Source organism: Ceratosolen solmsi, unplaced genomic scaffold, assembly GCF_000503995.2.
Source record: "Ceratosolen solmsi marchali unplaced genomic scaffold, CerSol_1.0 scaffold15, whole genome shotgun sequence".
In the NCBI taxonomy this organism is placed as follows: Eukaryota; Metazoa; Arthropoda; class Insecta; order Hymenoptera; family Agaonidae; genus Ceratosolen; species Ceratosolen solmsi.
This window is the reverse complement of record NW_011948434.1, coordinates 3,474,213-3,496,382: the sequence shown is the minus strand read 5'-3', so window position 1 is coordinate 3,496,382 and position 22,170 is coordinate 3,474,213. Positions and strand designations below refer to the sequence as shown.

At 25.1% G+C, this 22,170-nt stretch overlaps 1 protein-coding gene across 1 annotated transcript; it reads left to right on the top strand.

Moving 5' to 3' along the window:
* Positions 1-1,158: 1,158 nt before the first annotated feature.
* On the top strand, positions 1,159-20,620 carry LOC105364867 (tubulin glycylase 3A). Its single transcript, XM_011502897.1, has 11 exons — positions 1,159-1,460; positions 2,849-3,212; positions 5,056-5,218; positions 7,028-7,239; positions 8,644-8,850; positions 11,504-11,752; positions 14,169-14,376; positions 15,175-15,265; positions 16,676-16,909; positions 19,320-19,579; positions 20,241-20,620. The coding sequence occupies exons 1-11, from the start codon at positions 1,210-1,212 to the stop codon at positions 20,591-20,593; spliced, it is 2,592 nt and encodes an 863-aa protein (XP_011501199.1). The 5' UTR covers positions 1,159-1,209; the 3' UTR covers positions 20,594-20,620.
* The last annotated feature ends 1,550 nt before the right edge of the window (positions 20,621-22,170 follow it).

Below are 22,170 nucleotides of genomic sequence, written 5' to 3'. Positions count from 1 at the left end.
ACGTAGACACTTGTCAGTACGAAAATTCGAGAAGAATTCTTTCTGGGCCTGTCCGACTTCCTATCCTCTTTAGTATTCATTATAATAATGGAAGGTCTAACCGAGTCGGCCATTTCATGAATAAGGGTTTAATTGTGGGCGAAGGTTTAAAAGCGCTTCCTGCTTCTGGTGATGAGAGAGTGCACTGCAATCGGGGTGCGGTTACTTAGCTAAGTTAACTCGCGAACCCCATGCATACGCTCGCATACATTGGCGCGTGCACTTCTTATTTATTTTTTCTGTTGCGTTTTCATTTCGTGCCTTTAACGCTTCGAATGCCACTGACGTGAATATCAGGCCTGTGAAAAACAACGACGAGCCCGACTCGCTTCTGCTATGTTAAATAGGCGCGTTGAAGATGCAACGCACGGACAGTCATTAGGTAATAGCTAAGCTGCGAATCTCTTTAGTACTAGACTCATTATTCTTATTAATACAAAATAATTACAATAATAATTTTTATGTAATTTATTCTAAAATTATAGCAGGGGTTTTTTTTTTCTTTCTTTTTTTTTTTTTTTTTTTCATTAATAAGCCTTTCTTTATCTTTCACGCAATATTCGAATATCGCTACACACCCCCCTCCCCCTTATCTCCCTACCGTAATTTATTCGATATTTATTGTCCATTTTTTCACAGAAACTTATTTTATTTGAACATTCCGTGTGTACAAATTGCATTGATAATAATTTGGATTTTGCACGAGTCAATTTTATAATTAAAATTGCAGAAAGAAATAAATAATAAATAATTTTTTTTAAGCCTAAGTAGTAAAAGTATTTTCTAATATTTAATATATCTAAATAATCTACTTAAATTTAGATAAATTTACATCGATAATATGCCGTTAATTAATTAATTGTTATAAAGAGAAATTACAATTATTCTAGAAACATTTATTTAGTGTATGCTGTTATATTTCTTATTAAACAAAAGAGAGTTTATTATTTTTTTAGACACATCATATACAAGCTAACCAATCTTTAGTTGAATGCAATCAAAATTTCTTATGAATTTCACAAATTTCGCAAGTATCAAATTACATTGTTAACGTGTACAATGTCAGTGATTAATTATATGAAAAATACAGTTTAAAACAATAAAAATAAAGAAAACAAATTAGTGTTCTATTGAGGCACTTTAAAATTTTAAAGTTTCCCTTTACGATCGATGAATATGGAGAAATATAGCGATACGAAAAGTAAAAGCCATCGTGAAAGTAGCAATAGTAATAGCAGCAGTAGTAAATGCGAACATTCGAGGAAACGTCTTCAGGAGCCCCCGAAATTTTATAGTAAAAACTACTTGAAAAGGTACAATCACAACGAGGTTAAGGGAGCGCCACCGACATCGTCGAATCAAGCTGCTTGCAAAAAGAGCTCCCAGTCTGATCAGACTCCTTCAGTTAGAGGCCAACAGAAGTATGTGTATTTACTTTTTCACTTAAAAGTAGTTTACTAAAGCAACTAACTACATCAGGTCCACTTCGCATCACTTAAAACTTCCTTCTTACTTGAAATACTCGAAATGTTCGACATAGGAAACGTTTTCTCTGCAATTCTTTCATTTTGGCTAATTTGAATTATTTATTAGTTTACATACTGCTTGAACAATCAATTGATAATCAATTGGTAATATATACGAGCTGTTAATTTATATTAGTTTTTATTAATCTATCCCTAGCAGTTTAAACGACTTTAAATTAATTTCTAAGTTTTTTTTAACCTAAACAGTTTTTCATGAATTATTTTAAAACTCCCTGTTTATTTTTAATTTAATACTACGTATATAAATATGTGTGTGCGTGCGTGCGTGCGTGCGTGCGTGCGTGTGTGTGTGTGTGTGCGCGCGCGCGCGTGTTAAAACAGGAGTATTGCAAAAGTATTTGGTAAAATATCTATTCAACTTTGCTGCTCGGTTGATTTTATAATACTATCTTTTATACGTTGAAGGATATAATCTCTGTATTAATTTGCTGTTTTTACATAATTTTAATTTTCTATTTCTGTTCTAATATTTTACTTTAATATTGTGATTATTTAGTAGCAATTGTAATTAATCGAGTAGAATATCGCTTTAAATCAAATTAGTTGCGGATCAATAAAATGAATATTTAAAGACTTTATTTTAGAACTAAGCCGAGTAAGTGTACACTCATGTTTATTTATAGAGTATTAGTTGATTTTTAAAATCATAATTTATGTATAAACCGACTTATTTCAAATATTCAATTAATATATGTTGAATTTTTAAAATCTTTTAAAAATACAGTTTTATACTATTTATATACAATTAAATTTATATCAATTTGAATTTATTATATCTTAATAGTTCTATTTTTAAAATAATTTATTCAATTATGAATGTAGTATCCAAGTAGAGATCAATATATTTAATTTTAGAGGAAATAAATTAATAATTTTTTTTTCTCTTCTAATTTATATTATAAAAAGTGTACGATTTTTCTTTTTAACATTATTTCACATTTAATATCAGGACTATTTATATTTCTGTTATAAATGAATTATGCCTGGATAGAGCATGAAAATATTTTCTTTCAGCAATGTATAAATAAGTTCATGCATATATTATATCTGTGTACAGAAATGCCAATAGTAATCGAAAATTTTCATTAATTTCATATGACATAATATAGATTCTTAATTTTATTTCCAGTCGTGAGTTTAAGTTATGGTATTATATATTTTGAGTATTGTTAATAATAGTTTTGTCAATGCAATTTTGTTGATTGTCCGCGACTTCTATTATCAATCGATCATTTATTTATCTTTGTAAATATCATTGACAGGGAATCGAACAGCTGCTCTGCGACGATACTTAAGTTAGCCGACGACGGTGAGACCGTAATAAATGAGCATTCACCCGCAGATATTAACAAAATCGAGAATACCAACAACCCGTTGAATCGTACTCATTACCCGCAAGAATGTTCGAATTTGAAGGAAACAAACGAATCAGATTATCCTTACAATCTCGATAACATAATGACGCCAACAAAATCAGGCTATTCAAAGTGCGACACGGATACACCTTGCGACGAGTCGGTTAATGTGCCTAGTATTTCTCTTCCCTGCGAAGATGAATTCAATTGCATGTGGTCGAAAAACGAGTCTTTTAAGAAAATCAAAAGGAAAGTGGAAGAAGCTGTCAAGGTATATTCTTTTGCGCTTTAACGAATAATGCGTATAGTTAAATTTAACGAACTATGTTTCAAAAACATACTTTTAGACTATTTATTTAGTAATAATCGAAAGGTATTATTTTGTTGTTAGAAAAACTAAAATATCATCATATATTTGGAAGTATAAATAAACCAAATATTTAATACATCTACTGCTACTATGTTAATACAATGACAATGAAATTAATTTTACATATACTATCTAAGAGTAGATCTTAACACTGCCAAATATATATATATATATATATATATATATATATATATATATATATTATTGTACGAATATTTTAATATGTAATAAAAATAGTAGATAAAATATGTTTCGAAAAATTATAATACAATCGATTTTCATTAAATATATTCAAATGACTAGCGCAATTTCTATATTCAAACATATAAAATATTCGAACAAATACACAATAAATATTACATAACATATGCTACATTTGTTATCAAAATAATTTACATAATTTAAACTTATAATAAATTCTATTGTTGAATATTTATGTTTAAAAAAAAAGGGAAATGCAAAAAAATGTCAACAAGAACTTTCCTTACATTTATTACAAATAGACAAAAAATTTTATGAAAAATTCTAATAAATAGTAATGCAGCAGAAATTGAACAACTAATTAATAAATAATAAATACATATTATTTGAGAATTTTAAAATCGAAATACATGATTTGATATAAATGGAAACATAGCAATTTTATTAATGCATGTCATTTTCGTAGTGTAATTTAACATATTTTATGTAAAGTGCTGTATTTAGTTGACTGAAGTCTGATAATTTATTAAATAATTCATATTTTTGATTTTCTATTGACATCGTGAGTTTTTTTTTTTTTTTTTTCTATTTCTTTATATTTATGTATAATAATTTACGCAAAAGATTGCACTTAAAAATTATTAACTGCATTTTCAACAGCAGTAATGTATTTTAAATTGTAAATCTAAATAGAAATAATTTGCCAATTCTTAAAATACACACCTACACATATTATATAAAATTTTATATATGAATATAGTTGAATATAGTATTAATAACTGTTTATTTGTGTAGCGTGTACTTATATCTATACATTTCATCTACTTATAAATCTACATACATCTACTTATTTTGTTTATAAAAGTCTTGTCATCCAATATATTTAAAAATAGTCAAATATTCAAAAGTTTAAATTAAAGATTATAACTATTATATAATAATTATATATTGATATTTTGAAAGGATATGCGTATTTTGTAAAAGTTAAATGCATTATTTTCATTTAAATATGGTATATCTATATATATATATATATATATATACAACTATTATTACTTTATGCTTCAATTTGAAAATGGTCATATGAATTAAGACAAAAGATAATTATTCCAATTTTCATCATGAAATTTCATGCTAAATTTATGGTCTTGTCATTGTTTTTGTTACATATAAAAATATCGTAAATTATTCATATGTTTATATAAGTCTTTACAAGTTAATTTGTATATTTTATACAATTTACAAGTTAATTGTTAATTTATATATTTGTGAATATTTTTTATGAAAAATAATAATATACATCTAATAATTGACCTGCTATATTTTTTAAATAAACATTGCAAAAATATAGTATCAATCTAAAATAGATTTCTCAATATACGCATTCGTATACAGCGGTGATCGGAAAAGTGAAGTAGAAAAACTTTAAATTTCGAAGATTTTTCCCTTTTTTTTTTTTTTTTCGTGTAACGTCTTTACTCCACTTATACGTATACGCTATTATATGCGCTTGGCAAAAGCGAATAAGCTATAGCGATATAAGATAATAAGCTATTCTCTTCCCTTGGAAATTGTCCGATCGCATTCGCTGCAGCGGCACAAGATATTTCTAATCCGAGGCGAGCTGCCAAGACTGAAGGAGGTCCTCGAGGAGCGCGGTTGGATCCAGAAGTACGAGTCAAGCAAGACGAGATGTCTTCCATATGGTTAGTTCACTATATTTCGGAGACTATTAAAGTGATATCGAAAGAATGGAAAGCTAGTGGAATGTTTACACAAAGCAAATGCCGCTTTGTATATATTACTAGAGCCTGAAAATAATGACCATATGAAAGTTTTGACGAGGTTCGAAGTAATTTCATTTATAAGGGTGGACTTTGTGAGGTAAATTTTATGAACAATTCTGTTTCGCGCTGCATGTAGTCAATGTGGTTTATGTAGTTAGCGAGCTTGTGATATACATAAAGATGCGAAACTATTTAGAAAATTGTTAGATTTAAGTAGAATATCGAATTATTTTGAACTTGAGCGCCAACGGCAGTTTTAGCACTATGTTAAATTATTCAGTTTTAACTATCTATTGAATCAATATTCGGGTGAAGTAAAATTTTTCTTTATAAAAATGATTACACAATAACGATAATAGACGATCGAAGTCAGCTTTATTGCTCTATAGGTGTAAATAATTTCATTTATCATAATTCTTAGTATAGTTGTATCTTTGTTATTCAAATGATAGCCTAAAAGATTAATTTAGTAAAAAGATCGGTTATAAACAGTAAATTATAGGATAAACGTGGAGCAGAAAGGTTTCTGACGACTGAATTTTTTTAATTCCACTCATCAAAGTCTAATAAATATAAATTATTTTACTCGCTCGTTACAGTACAATCAATATACATTTATATTTGTTTCCCATTAAAGAATTACTCGTAAATAATGCCACGAGTCATATGTTTTCATTCTATTTAAGAGATTTAACCGTAAACTCATGTGAAACTGGTTTATTAGGAACACAAAAGTACTTAATTGAATTGAAATGAACTTTAAATCCGACGAAAATACTAAGAGGAGATTGTTATTAAAGTCGCGCAGATTGTAAATGGTAGATTTACAATGTTATTGTAAAAGTGACAATATTCCTTATTACTGCATTTATGTAAGGTATTAAAATAACTTTTCCATGTATTTATACCAAAATTATAAAATACGAGAAGAAATAGGAGATAATTTGCTTACAAATTGCGTATTACTTTATTTCACAATATTATCCAATTTTCAATTCATCTAAAATAGTGTTGGAATTACAATTACATATTAAATTCATATGAAATAGTTTATTTTGCAAAATATGTTTTCCAAGTATTAAAAACGATATTCAATAATTTAACGAACACAAAAAATAAAAATTATATGTTTATATACGTACACCTATTGACTTTGAATAAATTAAATTTCTTAACATTTGATTGTTCTTAGCTTTAATAGCTATGTAATCACATTAGAACTTTATAATAAAGTTATGAAAGTATTTGAAATAAAAATTGCAAAAATGCAAATAAACGTTTTATCATCATATTTAATAATTTCTAAACGTATCTTTACAGATAAATATACAGCGATTCGATAGTTTTAAGTTTTTATAATATTTATATTTCTATAGTATAGTATAGTATAGTTTTTATCGTTGTTAGTAGTTTATATTTTTATAGTTGCTATAATATTAATTGTAAGAACTCTAAAAGAAATACTTCAAAAATTCAGAAATCTATTTCTAAAAAATCATCAAAATTTACTATCGCCAGTTAAATCTGTAAATTTACTGATAATAAGTTTTGGATTTTGATAACATTGTAACATCATGACTCGTTGAGAAGAAACCACAGCCCCTTAGAATATTCGAACGTCACAAAGGATTCGTTTTCCCGTCACGTTTACGCAATTCATTTCGATTGTTCTTTTCGACGCATCCTCGAGTGCCTGTAAATTCTCACGTATTGTTCTATTGAGGACAGCCTGTGGGACGAACATGGATGCCAAATCGCTAGGTGACTTGAGATTCTCGGACGGCACGATAAACGAGCGCGCCATCATTTTCTCCCTGTTGCGGTTCACCCAGCCTGACTTCGTGTGGGACTGCCGCAATGACTTCATCGAGTGGGATCGAAATATTTCTGGCAACGTGCTACTGAACAGGTTCCATAAGCCTTCCCTCTACACCTCTAAGGTATTACGAGCTTACACGGGAGGATAATGCATTTTACACAACAACCGGGTTGGACGCGTTTAAGGGACGGCCTTTTGTTATGCTTGGCTTTGGCATAAAGTAAATGGAGCTTCGGCGGGAGGTGTATCGCGTAGTAAAACTTTGTTCGCAATTCGATTATTTGTTTTTCTTTCTTTATTCGATTTGCATCATAATGTCTTCGGGTTGAATGTTTAATTATTGCATTTTCTAGAAAATTAAAAATTATTATTATGCCTATTCGATTAAAGTTACTTGTATTATATCAATGACTATTATGGCGTTATAAATATATTTCGTCAATTCATCGATCTATCCAGCGAAAATTTACAATACATAAATTATATAAATTATGAAATTATTTTCATTTTCATTGAGAATGATAACGATGATATTTATACGGCTAGACACGATATCTTATTCAGAGAATTATATTTAATAAATTGTTCCATTAATATAAAAAAAAGCTATAAAGCGATTACTTTTTTTTCTTTTTAAACATTACTTTTTAAGCTTTTATATGTAATTTTTTAAACGTATCATAACAATAATATATAAATATATTATTTTAATTAATAGGTGTATACTAAAAAATATGTCCATTTTGTTTCTCAATATGTGAAATAAAAGTGTGTTCGTAGTGTTAAAAAATTATCAATAAATATTTCAGATCCCAGGTCATTTAAAAATACCATCTACACACTCATTCTACATCTGAGTGAAATTACAGCTATTTAATTTTTAATCTTACCTATGCCGTAATATAGTCGTTAAAAATTAGTGGCTTTATCGGTATTCGATATAATTTCTAATGAAATTCAAAGAAATAAAAAAATTTTTTCTTCTAATTTTCTTGTCCTTTCTAGATCTTTCCATAATATATAATATATAACAATTCTTCTTTAAAATCTCATTTATTTTTTCATTAATTTCATAATTCGCGTATAAAATAAATTACATACAATAATTGAATGATAATAAATTGTAAATCTTAAAATGGTATACTAATGATAATGTATAACAGTATTTTGCTCTCTATTAAATAAAATCTATCGATATCGGAAAATCTACTGTTAAACATTAACAATTACATTTATATGAATGATATAATGAACATAAAGTTGCGAGATAAACTTTATTTAGATAAACACAGGATATTGAAAATTATAAATTATAGGTTTTCACGATAACGAGGCTCTAAAAAGGATAGACAAATTCCACAAATACTTTCGCAAATAGCATATGCCTGAAGAATTCTTGAGTAAACTGATTCCAAGTGAAAATAATGTCTAAGACAAAAGAACATAAATAATTTATCGATAAAATGGCATATTTGCCAATATGTTTAGTAACGAGTAAGAATTGCAGGTATTTTTCTACGCGTAGCTCGGCATGGCCCACGTACTGAAGGAAGCGCACTGGATCTACGAGACAAATGTTGCGGACGTGTTGTTTCCACGAAGTTACAATCCCGGACGCGAGTTCTTCTACCTTGTGCAGGACTTTCGGTACAGCGCTGCCGTCGCCGTGCTCAGGTGCTTCGTCAACTATATGCAGTCGAAAAACGTTGTAAAGAACGAGACGTCCGAGAAGGTGAGAGACGACTCCTCGATCTGATGTCTTGATCCCCCAAGGCATGGTATGCGCGAACTGTCACGTAATACGACGATTGCAATATGACGAGCTGAGGATCGACTGCCTCTGGCAGATTTTTATCACATACAGTGGCTTCTCAGTCTCAGTCGCTTTTACAATTTTTCTCGTGCTTATGAATGTTAATAGATGCTATTCTATCACCCATCTACTCTATACATATGCATACTATCACCCATTCCGTGGTTATTAATTACTGCTTCAATTAAGGTTTTTCGGAATGAAAGTTTGTATATTTTCCTAAGTAGCCTTTAGGTACCTTCGACAACAAATGCATGAGAAACGCGATAAGATTTTAGTGCCAAAATTAAAAGTCTGATTGTCAAGATTCCTGGATGAGCAAATAATGCACTTAATGATTAGAAAACAGCAGTATGCAAAAGTAGAATGATTGCTGAAAGCAAACAATTGTTAAAAAAATTTGGAAGCGAATTCAAATTTAATTTCTCTTCTATAATTTTTTTTTTTTTTTTTTTATGTAAACTGTAGAAGTTTATTGAACTTTAAAATACCGTTTCTTGAATTTTTAGTCCATTTGAAATCGCATTTGAGGAGTTTTTTTTTTATATCTTTTTACTTAAAAGAATACTTATTCCTACAATTCGAATATTTAAATACAATTAGCATATATATATATATATATATATATATATATATAGACACAAGAATATGTAACATAATAAAATGTGAATTTTATTAATTTTTTTTTTTTTTTAATATTATTTTATTGTTAGAATATAGATTTACATGAATTTGTATTTTATATGTCAGCTAAATAATTGGATTTTAATTTCATAAATTTTTAAAAAATGTAAACATATGATTCCTTAACTCTAGCTACATCCTTAAGCACTATATTTAAATATTTCATAAATAATGGTAGATTTTAAAATAGAAAGTGTTAAAAAATTGTAAAATTAACCCAATATCCCATGTTGAAAGGTTTTTATGCATTTACAGTCTTTTTTATACGTATGATTATCGTCTTTATTAGCAGAAATCTAGTTCTCTCTAAATAATTTTCATTAGAAATTATTTTTTTAATAGTACTTAAGATTGACTTATTAGTAATTCAGAGTTAATATTAAAACCAACAATGTCTAGAATTGTACTATTTTATTCAGTCAAATAATAAATAATAAGTCTTCAAAGATCACTATAATTCATGTAATATGTAAATTGGAAATAACTATTTGCATTTGAATTAATTTATATTATTTAAAAAATTTTGTATACTTTTATTGCTTTGTAAATTGACTCTATTTCATAGTTTCTTTGAAATTCATAAGAATTTAAGAATAAAAAATGAAAAAGTAGATGAATAAAAATAATAGAGTATATAGATTTAAATTGTGGAACAAAAATTGAATAAGTATAAATTTTTATATTAATTTGTAAATGTGAAAAATAACTAATATTTGGTTAAAATGAAATAAAAGCAATTAGAAACAAGGAAAATATTAACTGATTTTATAGTATAATAAAATATAATGTGTAGAAGCTTAATATTATTATTATTATTATTTCATATACGAAAGCTCTGCTTCAATATAGAAATGTCAATGTCCATTTGATTTTAATGATAATTTACTATAAAAAAAAAAAAAAAAAACATTTATAATTTTCTTAAATTTAATTTTTAAATTCAATTTGAATGTTCTATTTTATACACCAACAATTTATATTGGTAGACCTAACCCATATTTTTATTTATATGAATATAATGAGAAAACGTAAAATTTTAAACGTGCAATTAATCCATATTAGAAATTGCTTCATTTATTTCAAACGCAACAGAGTAAAGTATATATTTTTTAATAAATAATTTAATAAATAATATATATATATATATATATATATATATATATATATATATATTGTTTTAAAATTCTGTTTACATCTTGATATTGATATTTCTATTAAATTTCTTCCTTTTTATATTTTCCATTAATAACACGTATTATACAATAACTTTAAACTTCACATATTTCTCGATTTACAATTTATTTTCAATCAGATCAAACACAATGTAAAATATAAATTGATAAAAGTTCATTAATGTTAACTATTTAATTTTTATAATTATTATAATTTTATTTAATTTCTTTGACAATTTTTTTATGTAAAATAAATGAAATATTTGCAATTTAATTTTTTCGCAGTTTTTCATTTATCATATAATTAATTAAAACTATTAAAATCATTAATTAATAATAGTTGTATTATTTATAAATCCCTAATTGTAATATTTTATTAGTTATTATGATACATGTTTTTTGGATTATTTAAATTTTTAATACAAAAGTATTATAGTACAAACAATTATAATACAAGTATTATCATGTATTATCTATATGTTGTATGTTGATGTTTGTATTAATTCAAATAACTTCCTCATTTTATAGTAGCTGTTTAAAATGACATTAAGGTGAAATGAAATAGGAAAAACATTTGGAACATTATGTTGACATTGAAAATAAATCAAATTATTATTATTATTTTATGGAATTAATGAATTTATCGGGAAAAAGATTTCTCATTAAAATTTTTGTTTAATTAAATAGAGAAACTAATAGATATAGATTCTTAATAGATTCAAAAGCAGCATGAAGGAAAAGTAATCGAAAATAATGAATTGCTGAGCTCTTTTGATCGAATTGAATTAGCCCTAAAGTGCTGTAAAGAGCAGATCGCTGAGTTAGAGCACGAAGACATAAATATCGAGGAGAACTATGAGCCAGGCGATAAGGACTGGCGTTTATTTTTTGACGACTGCGACAAACTGTTGTACAAATCCAATGCGATGGCAAATTTGTCAAAGGCCGATCCAAACCGTGTGAAGGTAAGCAGTGCATCAAGAGATAAAGAATAAAATTGTTTGCAAACGCTATTTTCAGAGGTGGATTTTCGGAGTTTTGAATTAGATCTTTGAAAGACGAGGATAAATTTATTGGTCTGTTTCTATTGCATTGTAGCAAGGCGGATCCGACTATCGGGAAAAGGAGGGTGATGTCCGAGCATAAAACATATTAGGGCGATATAAATAATTATAAGTGACAGTTAAATTTTCGCTTTTGCTTATACATTTTTTAAATTTACATAACGTATTGGAATTAGATCACTGACAAATGTTTCAAAATGTATTTAAATTTTTATAAATTTTCATATTTAAAAATAATCCATTGAATCTTCGTCCATATATAATTAATGTTGATAATTTTTTATAAACAATCGATAATTCTATACGATGTATAATAAATAAAAAAAAAAAGCATAAAACTTTTATAATAATTTAGGTTGTAAGAATTACCTAATTTTAATGTATTTATATTAAATGTATACATTGGATAAACTATTATTATTGAAGAATGACAAGATTTTTGTCGAATAAATCGAATTACCTTATTTCATCTATTAAATTCAATTCTAATTCTGTATCTTGACAAAAACATTTTAATACAAATTTAATACAAAAAAAAAAAAAAAAAAAAAAAAAAAAATTTGTATATAAATTCTGAATAAAACATTGTAAGAAATAGATAGAAAGAAAAATAGATTAAGGCTTTTATTACAAAGTAAATAATAGATTAATCGTGCTTGAATCAACGAAGGAGTTTAAATTGTGAGAAAAAAGTGAAATATCCATATCAACAAAAACTGATCTCTCTATTCTCTTCTTGTGCACAAATTATCAACATATTCAATTACACATTTATAAGTGAAGATGAATGAATGGGTTGGAAATATTTTCAATACTTACACGTGTCGAGATTTTTTCAAACTAGTTGAATGATTTATAACGTTAACCAACTTCGTACCCGATTATTCAGTGCATAATACAAGTCAGATATATATATATATATATATATATATATATAGATAAATTTCTAAAGTGTTTTATCTATGTGCATGTATATGTGTGCGAGTAAGAGAAAGAGGTAGAACATTCATCTCCGTTGATTATGATAATGGCTACCAATATTATCACGAAAAATTTTTTCGTGATAAATTAGAAATTTTATCCGTATAAAATTACATATACTAGGTCATTTTAAGAGATATAAATTTATTTATGAGAAGTTTACACTAGAATTATTTTACTATGGCTCCATTTGTGAATTTGTTATTTATTATTTATTCGGAAATAGTAAGATGCCAGAAAATTGATAGAAATAGAGAGAACCAACGCACTCAAAGTGCTCGCTTATTCATAATATTCATATTAGTGAATTTTTTATACTAAAGAAAACGCTGATTCACTTAAAAAGTACCGAAAAGTTGCGCTCTATGATAATGGTTTCAGAGTGGGGAGTGGGAAGGAGTAAAAGCAATCTTTGATGAGGTATTTCTTACGTTAGTGTTGTGCAACTGTAGAGTTTTGAATGTATAATTTGTAAGCCCGATAAGAAAAAGTAGCAATCAGATTTAGTTAAATTTTTTATTTATTCTGTGTCATATCACTATTATTTGGAAAAAAAAAGTAAGGGGTAGAAAATATATTGATTCGTGATAAATGAATTTAAAATAAGTATAAACTAAGTTCATATTTTTTTAAGTGTAATAAAATGTATTTCAACATACGTTAAAAACGTGAAGAATATAATATTAATAACTTAATAAGACTATAACTTGGGCCTTCAATATTGCAATAATCTTTCACTATACGTATTTAAAATAGTTTAATATCACGAATAAATATGTCATTTATTGTATATTATTATTGTTTGGTTATATAAAGGGAACGTCTCATATTAGATTTATATAATATCTAGAAGTAAACCTTACAAAACAGTTTAATAAAGTGTTAAAGTGAAATGGAAAGAATTTCAAAATTTAATGATTTTTTTTTTGTAGCACACAAAAATTTTCATCTTAATATATTAAACTTGGAATTTGTTATTAAAATAATTAAAATCATTTAAATTTCTTTGAGCGGATTAAAATTATAGCAGATAATTTGCTACATGAATATTATAAAAAATTTCTCAAATTATTGACAAAAAAATATTTTCAATGTTTAACGGGTATAGAAAAAATTATAAAATATAAATTTATTAAAATAATAATACACTTTTTGTCATTCTTTTTCCATATTGAACAAAATTTTTTAATTTAAAAAGTTTATTATTATTATTGGTTAGTATATATATATATATATATATATATATAATTTTTTTTTATTTTATATGATAATTAGAATATTAACCTATATAATAATTAACTTATGTTGAAACATTGATTGATAATTCATTTTTAAGCTTTGTCATACATCAGCTGAATCTATACTAGAGAAATTGAAGAATATTGATCCTCAATTTGAGTTAAATGGAGAAAGAAACATATGGATAGTTAAACCTAGCAATCTTTGTTGTGGTTCAGGTATTTTTATGACACATGATCTGAAAACTATTGCACGAAAAGTGGAGTCCAAACCAAAGGATTACTATATTGTGCAAAAGTATATTGGTAAAATTTTCAAAACTATCTTTGTTGATATTATTTTATCCAATAAAAGTTAAGGCAATTGCTAGATAATTTTAAATGATGCAATAAAGATTTATTAATTGTCAATAAGATGCTTTAATAAAAATTATTATATTTATGTAATCAAAATTCATAAAAATAAATTGTGTATATTTATATTATAATTGGTATTAATTTTATTGGAAAATTCTTTTATAAATATAAAATACGTTCGATAATAATGAATTTATTATTCACTAGGTACGTTCTCTGTATTGTATAATTTTTTATTTTTGTTAATTCCAACGATTTTTAGCATAATGCAATAGTTGTTAATATAATATATTAATATTTATATAATTATTTCTAATATAAGAATTATTTAATATAAACTAAAGGGTGGAAATTTTCATTTTTTTTAATTTTGAAATTTATATTTCATGGAAGATACTCTATATTGACTAATTTTTTCTTCAATATTTAAACACACTTATTAATTTCACATTATTTTCGTTAAATTGATCGGAATCACTAAAAAAAAAAAAAAAAAAAAAAAAAAAAAAAAAAAAAAAAAAAAAAAAACAGTATTCATCGATTTGAAATTTTTACCGTAGTGAAATAACGTGATCGTTTAAAGTAATAATTCAAGTCAATTATAAATATGGAGAATATTGATTATTATATATAATAATTCCATGCTTTCACTTACTAAAAAATTCCTCTTAAAAATAATTATAATTTATAAAATTTATCTGCAATTAAATATTCATCCCCTTTAAATGATGTTAGTTTTAATTTTAGAACGTCCATTCTTGGTATATGGAACAAAGTTTGATATTCGACAATGGTTTCTCGTCACTTCTACGTTTCCAATGACAATATGGTCGTTTAAGTAAGAATTTTCAATTTTTTATGTACTTTTAAAATAAATGTATCGAGACATAATTAATAACCATTTGCCGTATCAGGATCTGGGACCTGTGTAAAATGAATTCACTCGGTCGGATGTTTAATACATGTTAACTTATATGAGTTTATTAAAGATTATTAGTTATATCAGTAGTTGCAATATTCGTAGTATCTTAACTTGAAGTACTATTTTTAAACACTATATAGTATAACTATGTCATAATATTTTATATTTCTAGATTAAATATTTAATAAAAAAGATATATCATTTTTGCCACAAGTTTAGTTCGTTATATTTTAAATAACTATTATAATATTATAACTATTTTTTATTTTTAATATTCTAATTATCATATAAAATAAAAAAAAATTATATATATATATATATATATCTATGGGAGCGCGCAAGTGTGTGCGCGTATGTGTGTATGCATAAATATTTTCCTAACTTAATGTACTTGAATGAATTTACTTTTGAATCAGTATTTTCAATATTTTTATAAAATAAGCGTTTTAAATTCTTTTAACCTCGAGTGAAAGTGGGTGAATCTTTATAATATCTAAGGACTATGAAAATTCAAGAATTTAATATAGATATTTGTATTGAAACACTGTTCTTATAGGTTCTTGAATTATTACATGAATAAATATATAAAAAAAAAAAGAAAAGAAAAGTAAATTAAAATTATTTGAAAATTTTAATTTCCGTTTGTTTATTTGTCATTTATAATGTTACTGACGAGTGATTTTGGCTCATATATCAAAGAATAATTAATTATCTCTATGTTATATGTACAGGTAAATGAAATTGTAAGCCTTTAAAGGCTACTCTTATTATTCATATATTTAATTATATTTAGAGTAGATTTAGAAATATAATTGGGGGTATAATTTAATAGAATTATAATTATGCAATAAGATATTTTAAATTTTCATAGTTTTATTTTTTTCAATGAAAATGTTTTTTGATCATAATGAAATATTATTTAGAACCTATTTGTCGAAACTATTTGTATTTATATTAAACCAATCCCCTCGATACTGCTTATTTTGAAATGGATTCCAAATTATATATTCGTTTATTTAAGGAGCGTATTTTCACTATGTAAGTATAATAAGTAAGAGAGTCCTCGAGAACGGTCAACTACCATCATTACGAATTCAGAGAATTCTGTTTGTTCATAGAGAGTGAGGTAGATAATAAGAAATAGAGTAAGTGTAATATAGATAGATAGAGATAGATAAATAGATAGACAGATAAATAAAGAGGGTAAGGAGAGTTTGGTATATCGAGATGAACAGAAAGAAAAAATGAAAAGAAATAAAAGAAATTAAGAGAAAATGGAGTAAATGGAGACAAAGTGAATTATTGACATCAGATATTTTCTTTTAGAGAGGCCCTCTTACGATTCAGCTCAAAGCCTTACACCTTTACAAATTACCACGAAGCTATTCATATTTGCAATACTGCGATACAAGAACGATATGACTTTGAGAGAAGAAAACGAAAAAATCGTGGCTGTTTTGGTGGAGCCGGAGTTGCGAATGTCAACGGACTTGGAGATGACTCAGAGTCGTCGATTCGAGATCAGGGATGGGATTGTAAGAAATTGAACGAATATTTGAAGTAATTTTACGCTCATTTATTCTTTTTATTTGTACAATTGAAGACGTCTATTAAATATTTATATGCATAAAATGAAAAAAGCATAAAGGATAAAGGAGGCTGTTCGTTGTGTTATTTTATAAGGAAGTCATTGGCAGTAGATTATAGATCAAGTTTACTAAAAAAAAAAAAAAAAAAAAAAAAAAAAAAAAAAACATGAAATTATTTAAATAATTTTATCGTTGGTTCAATCTGCAAAATATATAAATATTTACTTTGAATTGTGTGATTGTTATAGATATTTAATTATTATGAATTCAAAAGAGATTTAACGTCTGTTTTCTATTTAAATAATAAAAGTATATAATGTTTTAATAATGGTGAGGATTAAAAGTTATATGAATTTCATATCAATATATTTAGAAAATTACAATTAGAAAATGAAAGTCGAAAACGATTTGTGTAATAGTCTGAGATTGTACAATCTAATTATATTTTATACAATTTTATTGTAAAATATATTTTTTTTTAAATTTTCTATATTTATTTTTACATTAATGTTGATTTATAAATATTACTATCATAGAATTTATACAAAACTTTATTTTTTCCAATTTCGATGGATCTACACCAAATTTTCAGTGTTTTTTTTATTGATTTATTAAATATTTATATACTTGGATTATTTTTAAAATAAAATACTAGCATATAAAATACAACATAAAGTATTATAACAAATTTTTCGAAAAATTACAGATATTGAAAATAAAAACAATTATTTTATTATATTATTGTCAAAGTGTATGATAATTTAAAATTGATTATAATATATTAAAAATTACAATGTTTTGAAAATTGAATGCCAGTCTATTATTTGTAAGAGCTACATTCCATATTTCTCTAATTATAATTGTCATTTGTGTTAATGCTAACTTTTGTATTCAGAAAATATAATGCATTAATCTTAATGTTTGTGAAAAATTAAAAAAAGCCATTGTATATATGCATATAATAAAATTATATTTTTTAATAGAAATCATGTAGATATAATAACATTTTAAGGCAAAGGAATGTTTGATGCCTTGAAAGAAAATTTAAATAAAATTATGTCATGAACTAGAAAATCAAGAGATTTGTTAAGAAATTATAACGAGAAATATTTACGGTAAAAATTATAAAGACGTACATAATAATTTTGCTCATCAAAAATATTAGTCAAAATAATAATATTCGTACATACATTCACTCACGTACATATTGTATGTATTATTAGAAAAATAAATATTATTCGATATTGATACCGAGATTATTTAATTAGAATCAGAATATACAGAAATTTCTTAATTATAAGTTATTTTTTTAATTATTCATTTTTTAAATCTTGTTCTGTACAATTCATGTAGTATAAAGTATTATACTACATATTCTACAAATTAAAAATAGGAATTATGATTTTTTAAGAAATAAGATATATGTAATGTATTAAATAATGATAATTATATAAAATTTATTTTGTACATGAAAATTTAACTAGAATATGATTATATCTTTATTTTTTAATTTTTATGTATCTCTGTATTATAGTAAATACAGAAAATATGAAAATTGAAAGGGTGTACTATTTAATGTTTGCACTAATAGTTTTTAACGTTCCACATTAATTAGCTTTTTTTTTTTTAATTTTATATAAAACCATATATTTAAAAAATTGTCATTATATATCTTGCATTGATTCACAATTTTCTGATATAAGCTTTTTACCTTTCTGGCCATGTTTTTAAATTATTTTCTTTTATGTTTTCGTAATATTTATTAAATTTTGTTTAATCGAGTAATTCTCGATTATTAAAAATATATTTTAATATTTATTCTTATATAATACTATATTTTTTTTTTCATAATGTAAGAAAGGATAAAATTTTACTTAATTCTTTTGTGTATATTAAATAAAATAAGTAATTCATAATTAATATGTAAATATTGTATTTTTCTGTATGGAAAAAAGGGAAAATGCTGAATATTTTAAAACAGTGATTAAAATATTAAGAAAAGCTTCGTTAAGTATTTAATAATTAATTCAAATCTTCTATAAAAATAACAAGTTCTATTTGTTCTTATTATTCAATTATTCTCATTATTCAAGTGAAAGATAGAGTTTTAGCTAAAAAAGCTAAAAAGAAATAGAATAATGCTTGAATAAATAGTTAAATAATATTTATTACATTTTTAATTTAAATTCTTGAATTATAAAGCTAGATATAGAAATAAGAATTTTTATATGTTATATTAAATTTTTTAATGGGCAAATATGAAACGTAATGATTTCAAAGGCGGAATAATCATATCCTAGATTGCATGCATTACAGAATTTCCTTTTGATGAAATTCAAGCTAACATTGATCTAAATGATTACTTATGTTTTGTTTCATAGAAGCGTAGGATATGAAGGAGAACCCTATTACGAAAAGATATATTCAAAGATGTCTCAGGCAATAGTGCTTACGATGCTTGCAGCTCAGGATTTCATGGACCGTCGGCGTTGTAGTTTCGAATTGTATGGAGCTGATTTCATGGTCATGCAGGACCTTTCGGTATGGTTGATCGAGATAAATACAAATCCAAGAATGCATCCTCCTAGTTCAAGAATTACCCAACGATTGTACGGTGCGGTATTAGAAAGCTTAGTCAAAGGTTCATTTTTATGAAATTTTCCTCTCTACATGAAAATTATATAAATTTTTAATTGCACATAATGGCTATATTATTGGGGTTTAGTATACTTCATTGTTATTAAATTATATTGAATAAAATTATATTAAATTTCATTTATATTACATACAAAATATAATATTGTTTATATATTTCAATAGCGAATGTAAGTAAATATATAATAGTCAAAGTTAAAATAAATTTAAAAATTATTTTAACATTTAAAATAGTTTATTTTTCAGAATTTGAATATTAGAAATGATATTTAAACTTGATTCATTAGATTTATAAATAGTGTACCACTGTGAATATAAATATAATAAAAACAATCTATATTCGAATATCTAGTAGATTGATCAATAATATAAAAAGGCACGTTAAATATTTATATAATATGTAATAGGTTTTTTGATTTTTACAAAAACTTAATTCTTATTGTTGTAAGAATTACCATTAGTTATATATAAATTGTTATGGATGTTTTATATGAGCACGTTTTATATGTTTTAATACCTTAATTTGGATTATAAATGAAATTATAAATACGTTTTATATGTTTTAATACCTTAATTTGGATTATAAATGAAATATAATTATATGCAAGCTTTTATGTAAGTCGCATTGAAGTTTGGCTTATTTTCAGTAACACTGGATGTACCATTGAATCCAAACGCCGATACCGGTAATTTTGAACTCGTGTACAGGCAAAATATTCCAGAAACTCAAGCATATCTTGGACCATGTCTTGTAGCATTCGGCAAGTCCATGACGTTGCATGACGTCCCATTGAAGAAACGAATAAATATTCCTGGAATTTCAGAGCGCAATTCCAATGTTTACAATTTATGGAGTAAACAGAATCGCGCCCGAACAGCCCCACCAGGTACCGATCGTCAGAGAGAAACAAAGGTCATCGATTTTATTTCCTATTTAAACGCGACCCCGGGTCTCTCGCCCTATTATACTTTACAAGAGGAATCAGAAGATTCTCACTAAAATGCAAGATGGAACGCTAGGGTTTTTGCTTATTATATTTTTATATTACTATATGCTTCATAAGAGTTTGAGATATATATTAAACAATTCCTCGATCAAAATGAAAATGTATGCCTCAGATTATTATGGAATTTAGATATTATTTAGATATATTAATAAATAAATTGCCAATAAATTTCTCTAATAGCTACACCAATAAGTAAATTAACAATTTTATTCTAACAGCATTAAATCCAATACTTACTAGAATTTGATGTTTTAGGATATCGCTGACCAAATGAAAGCAAACCAATTTGATGAAAATTTTTTAAGAAGATCATTATAAATAAATACATTGGTAAATGGGAGATAATTATGATATTGTAATACACATTTTTCTGTACATAAGTTATTTTGAATAAAGTATATAATTATTTAAACATAGTAAAATAATTGTTTTTCTGAATTTAATTTACTTCATTTTCTATTTTAATTTAATATTTGTTTCTTTGAACTTAACAAAATAATTTTGACTAAAGTTGCAAAAATATTTAACAATTTTTTTAAATTACTTGAGATATAAAATAAAATAAATAAATTTATTTGCAATTTAGTGTGAAACATTATTGATATTTACATCGGTAAAATGGCTTTAAAGTGAATCTAATGGTATGATTAAATCGCTGCATATTTTTAGAATTCCTTTATAAAATAATCTATATGAATGAAATGCCTTTGGTTATAATTATGCAAACATTTCTTTTAACTTAAAATTATCATTTATCTTTATATTTAGAATATTTTTGATTGTTTATGAACTGAAATAAATATTTGTAACTAAAAGTAATATATCGTTTTATTATTTCGCGACATTCATATAATATTATCATACTATTTGTGAATATTTTTATTATAAAATTACCTTTAATGTTCAAGTTGATATACTAAGGAATAAATACAGAGTTGAATTTGTATTTTTTTTAATTATTATTATACAATTTTTTATTGAACAATCTAAATTTAATTTATCATTAAATTAGACATGGTGTTTTAGTCTATATTATACTCTGCTTCGATCAATTACTCTTGGATTTTTAGGTGTTTATGTAATATATGATTTATTAATCAAGTAAAGAAAAATTTTTGTAGTAATAATAAATGAATTATAGAATTCATCGAATATTCAATTCGTAGTTGTAAGCTACAATATTGTTTTTTATATTATTAATACCAGATAATTATGTATTATATTTTTCGCAATATTACGTTACAATTTAAAGATTTATCACGTTTATCACGTTAAACCCGTTTATTTATGGTAAAAAAAAGTTTGATAAAAATGCGTAAATTTCATTTTTAAAATATGAACATTTATTAATATATCAAGTAATAATAATTAATATGTTAATTTTATATAATTAGGAAAGTTTGAATTGATTGATAGTAATGTAATCTTATTTGGTGAGCTTAAATTTTGTATTAGAATTATAAAAGATTTACCATTATTAACATACGTCATAGAATTAGAATTTATAAGTACAAAGATTATTCGTCAGATTCTCACAATTGTGATTAAAATTCTGATGTAATTAACTACA

What these genes read in the sequence shown, in the direction of transcription:
- LOC105364867 (XM_011502897.1), top strand. Translation starts at nt 1,210, where the DNA reads ATGAATATGGAGAAATATAGCGATACGAAAAGTAAAAGCCATCGTGAA. An exon ending in TCAGTTAGAGGCCAACAGAA is followed by an intron (nt 1,461 to 2,848) that starts GTATGTGTATTT and finishes TATCATTGACAG; the next exon opens with GGAATCGAACAGCTGCTCTG. An exon ending in GACGAGATGTCTTCCATATG is followed by an intron (nt 5,219 to 7,027) that starts GTTAGTTCACTA and finishes TATTGAGGACAG; the next exon opens with CCTGTGGGACGAACATGGAT.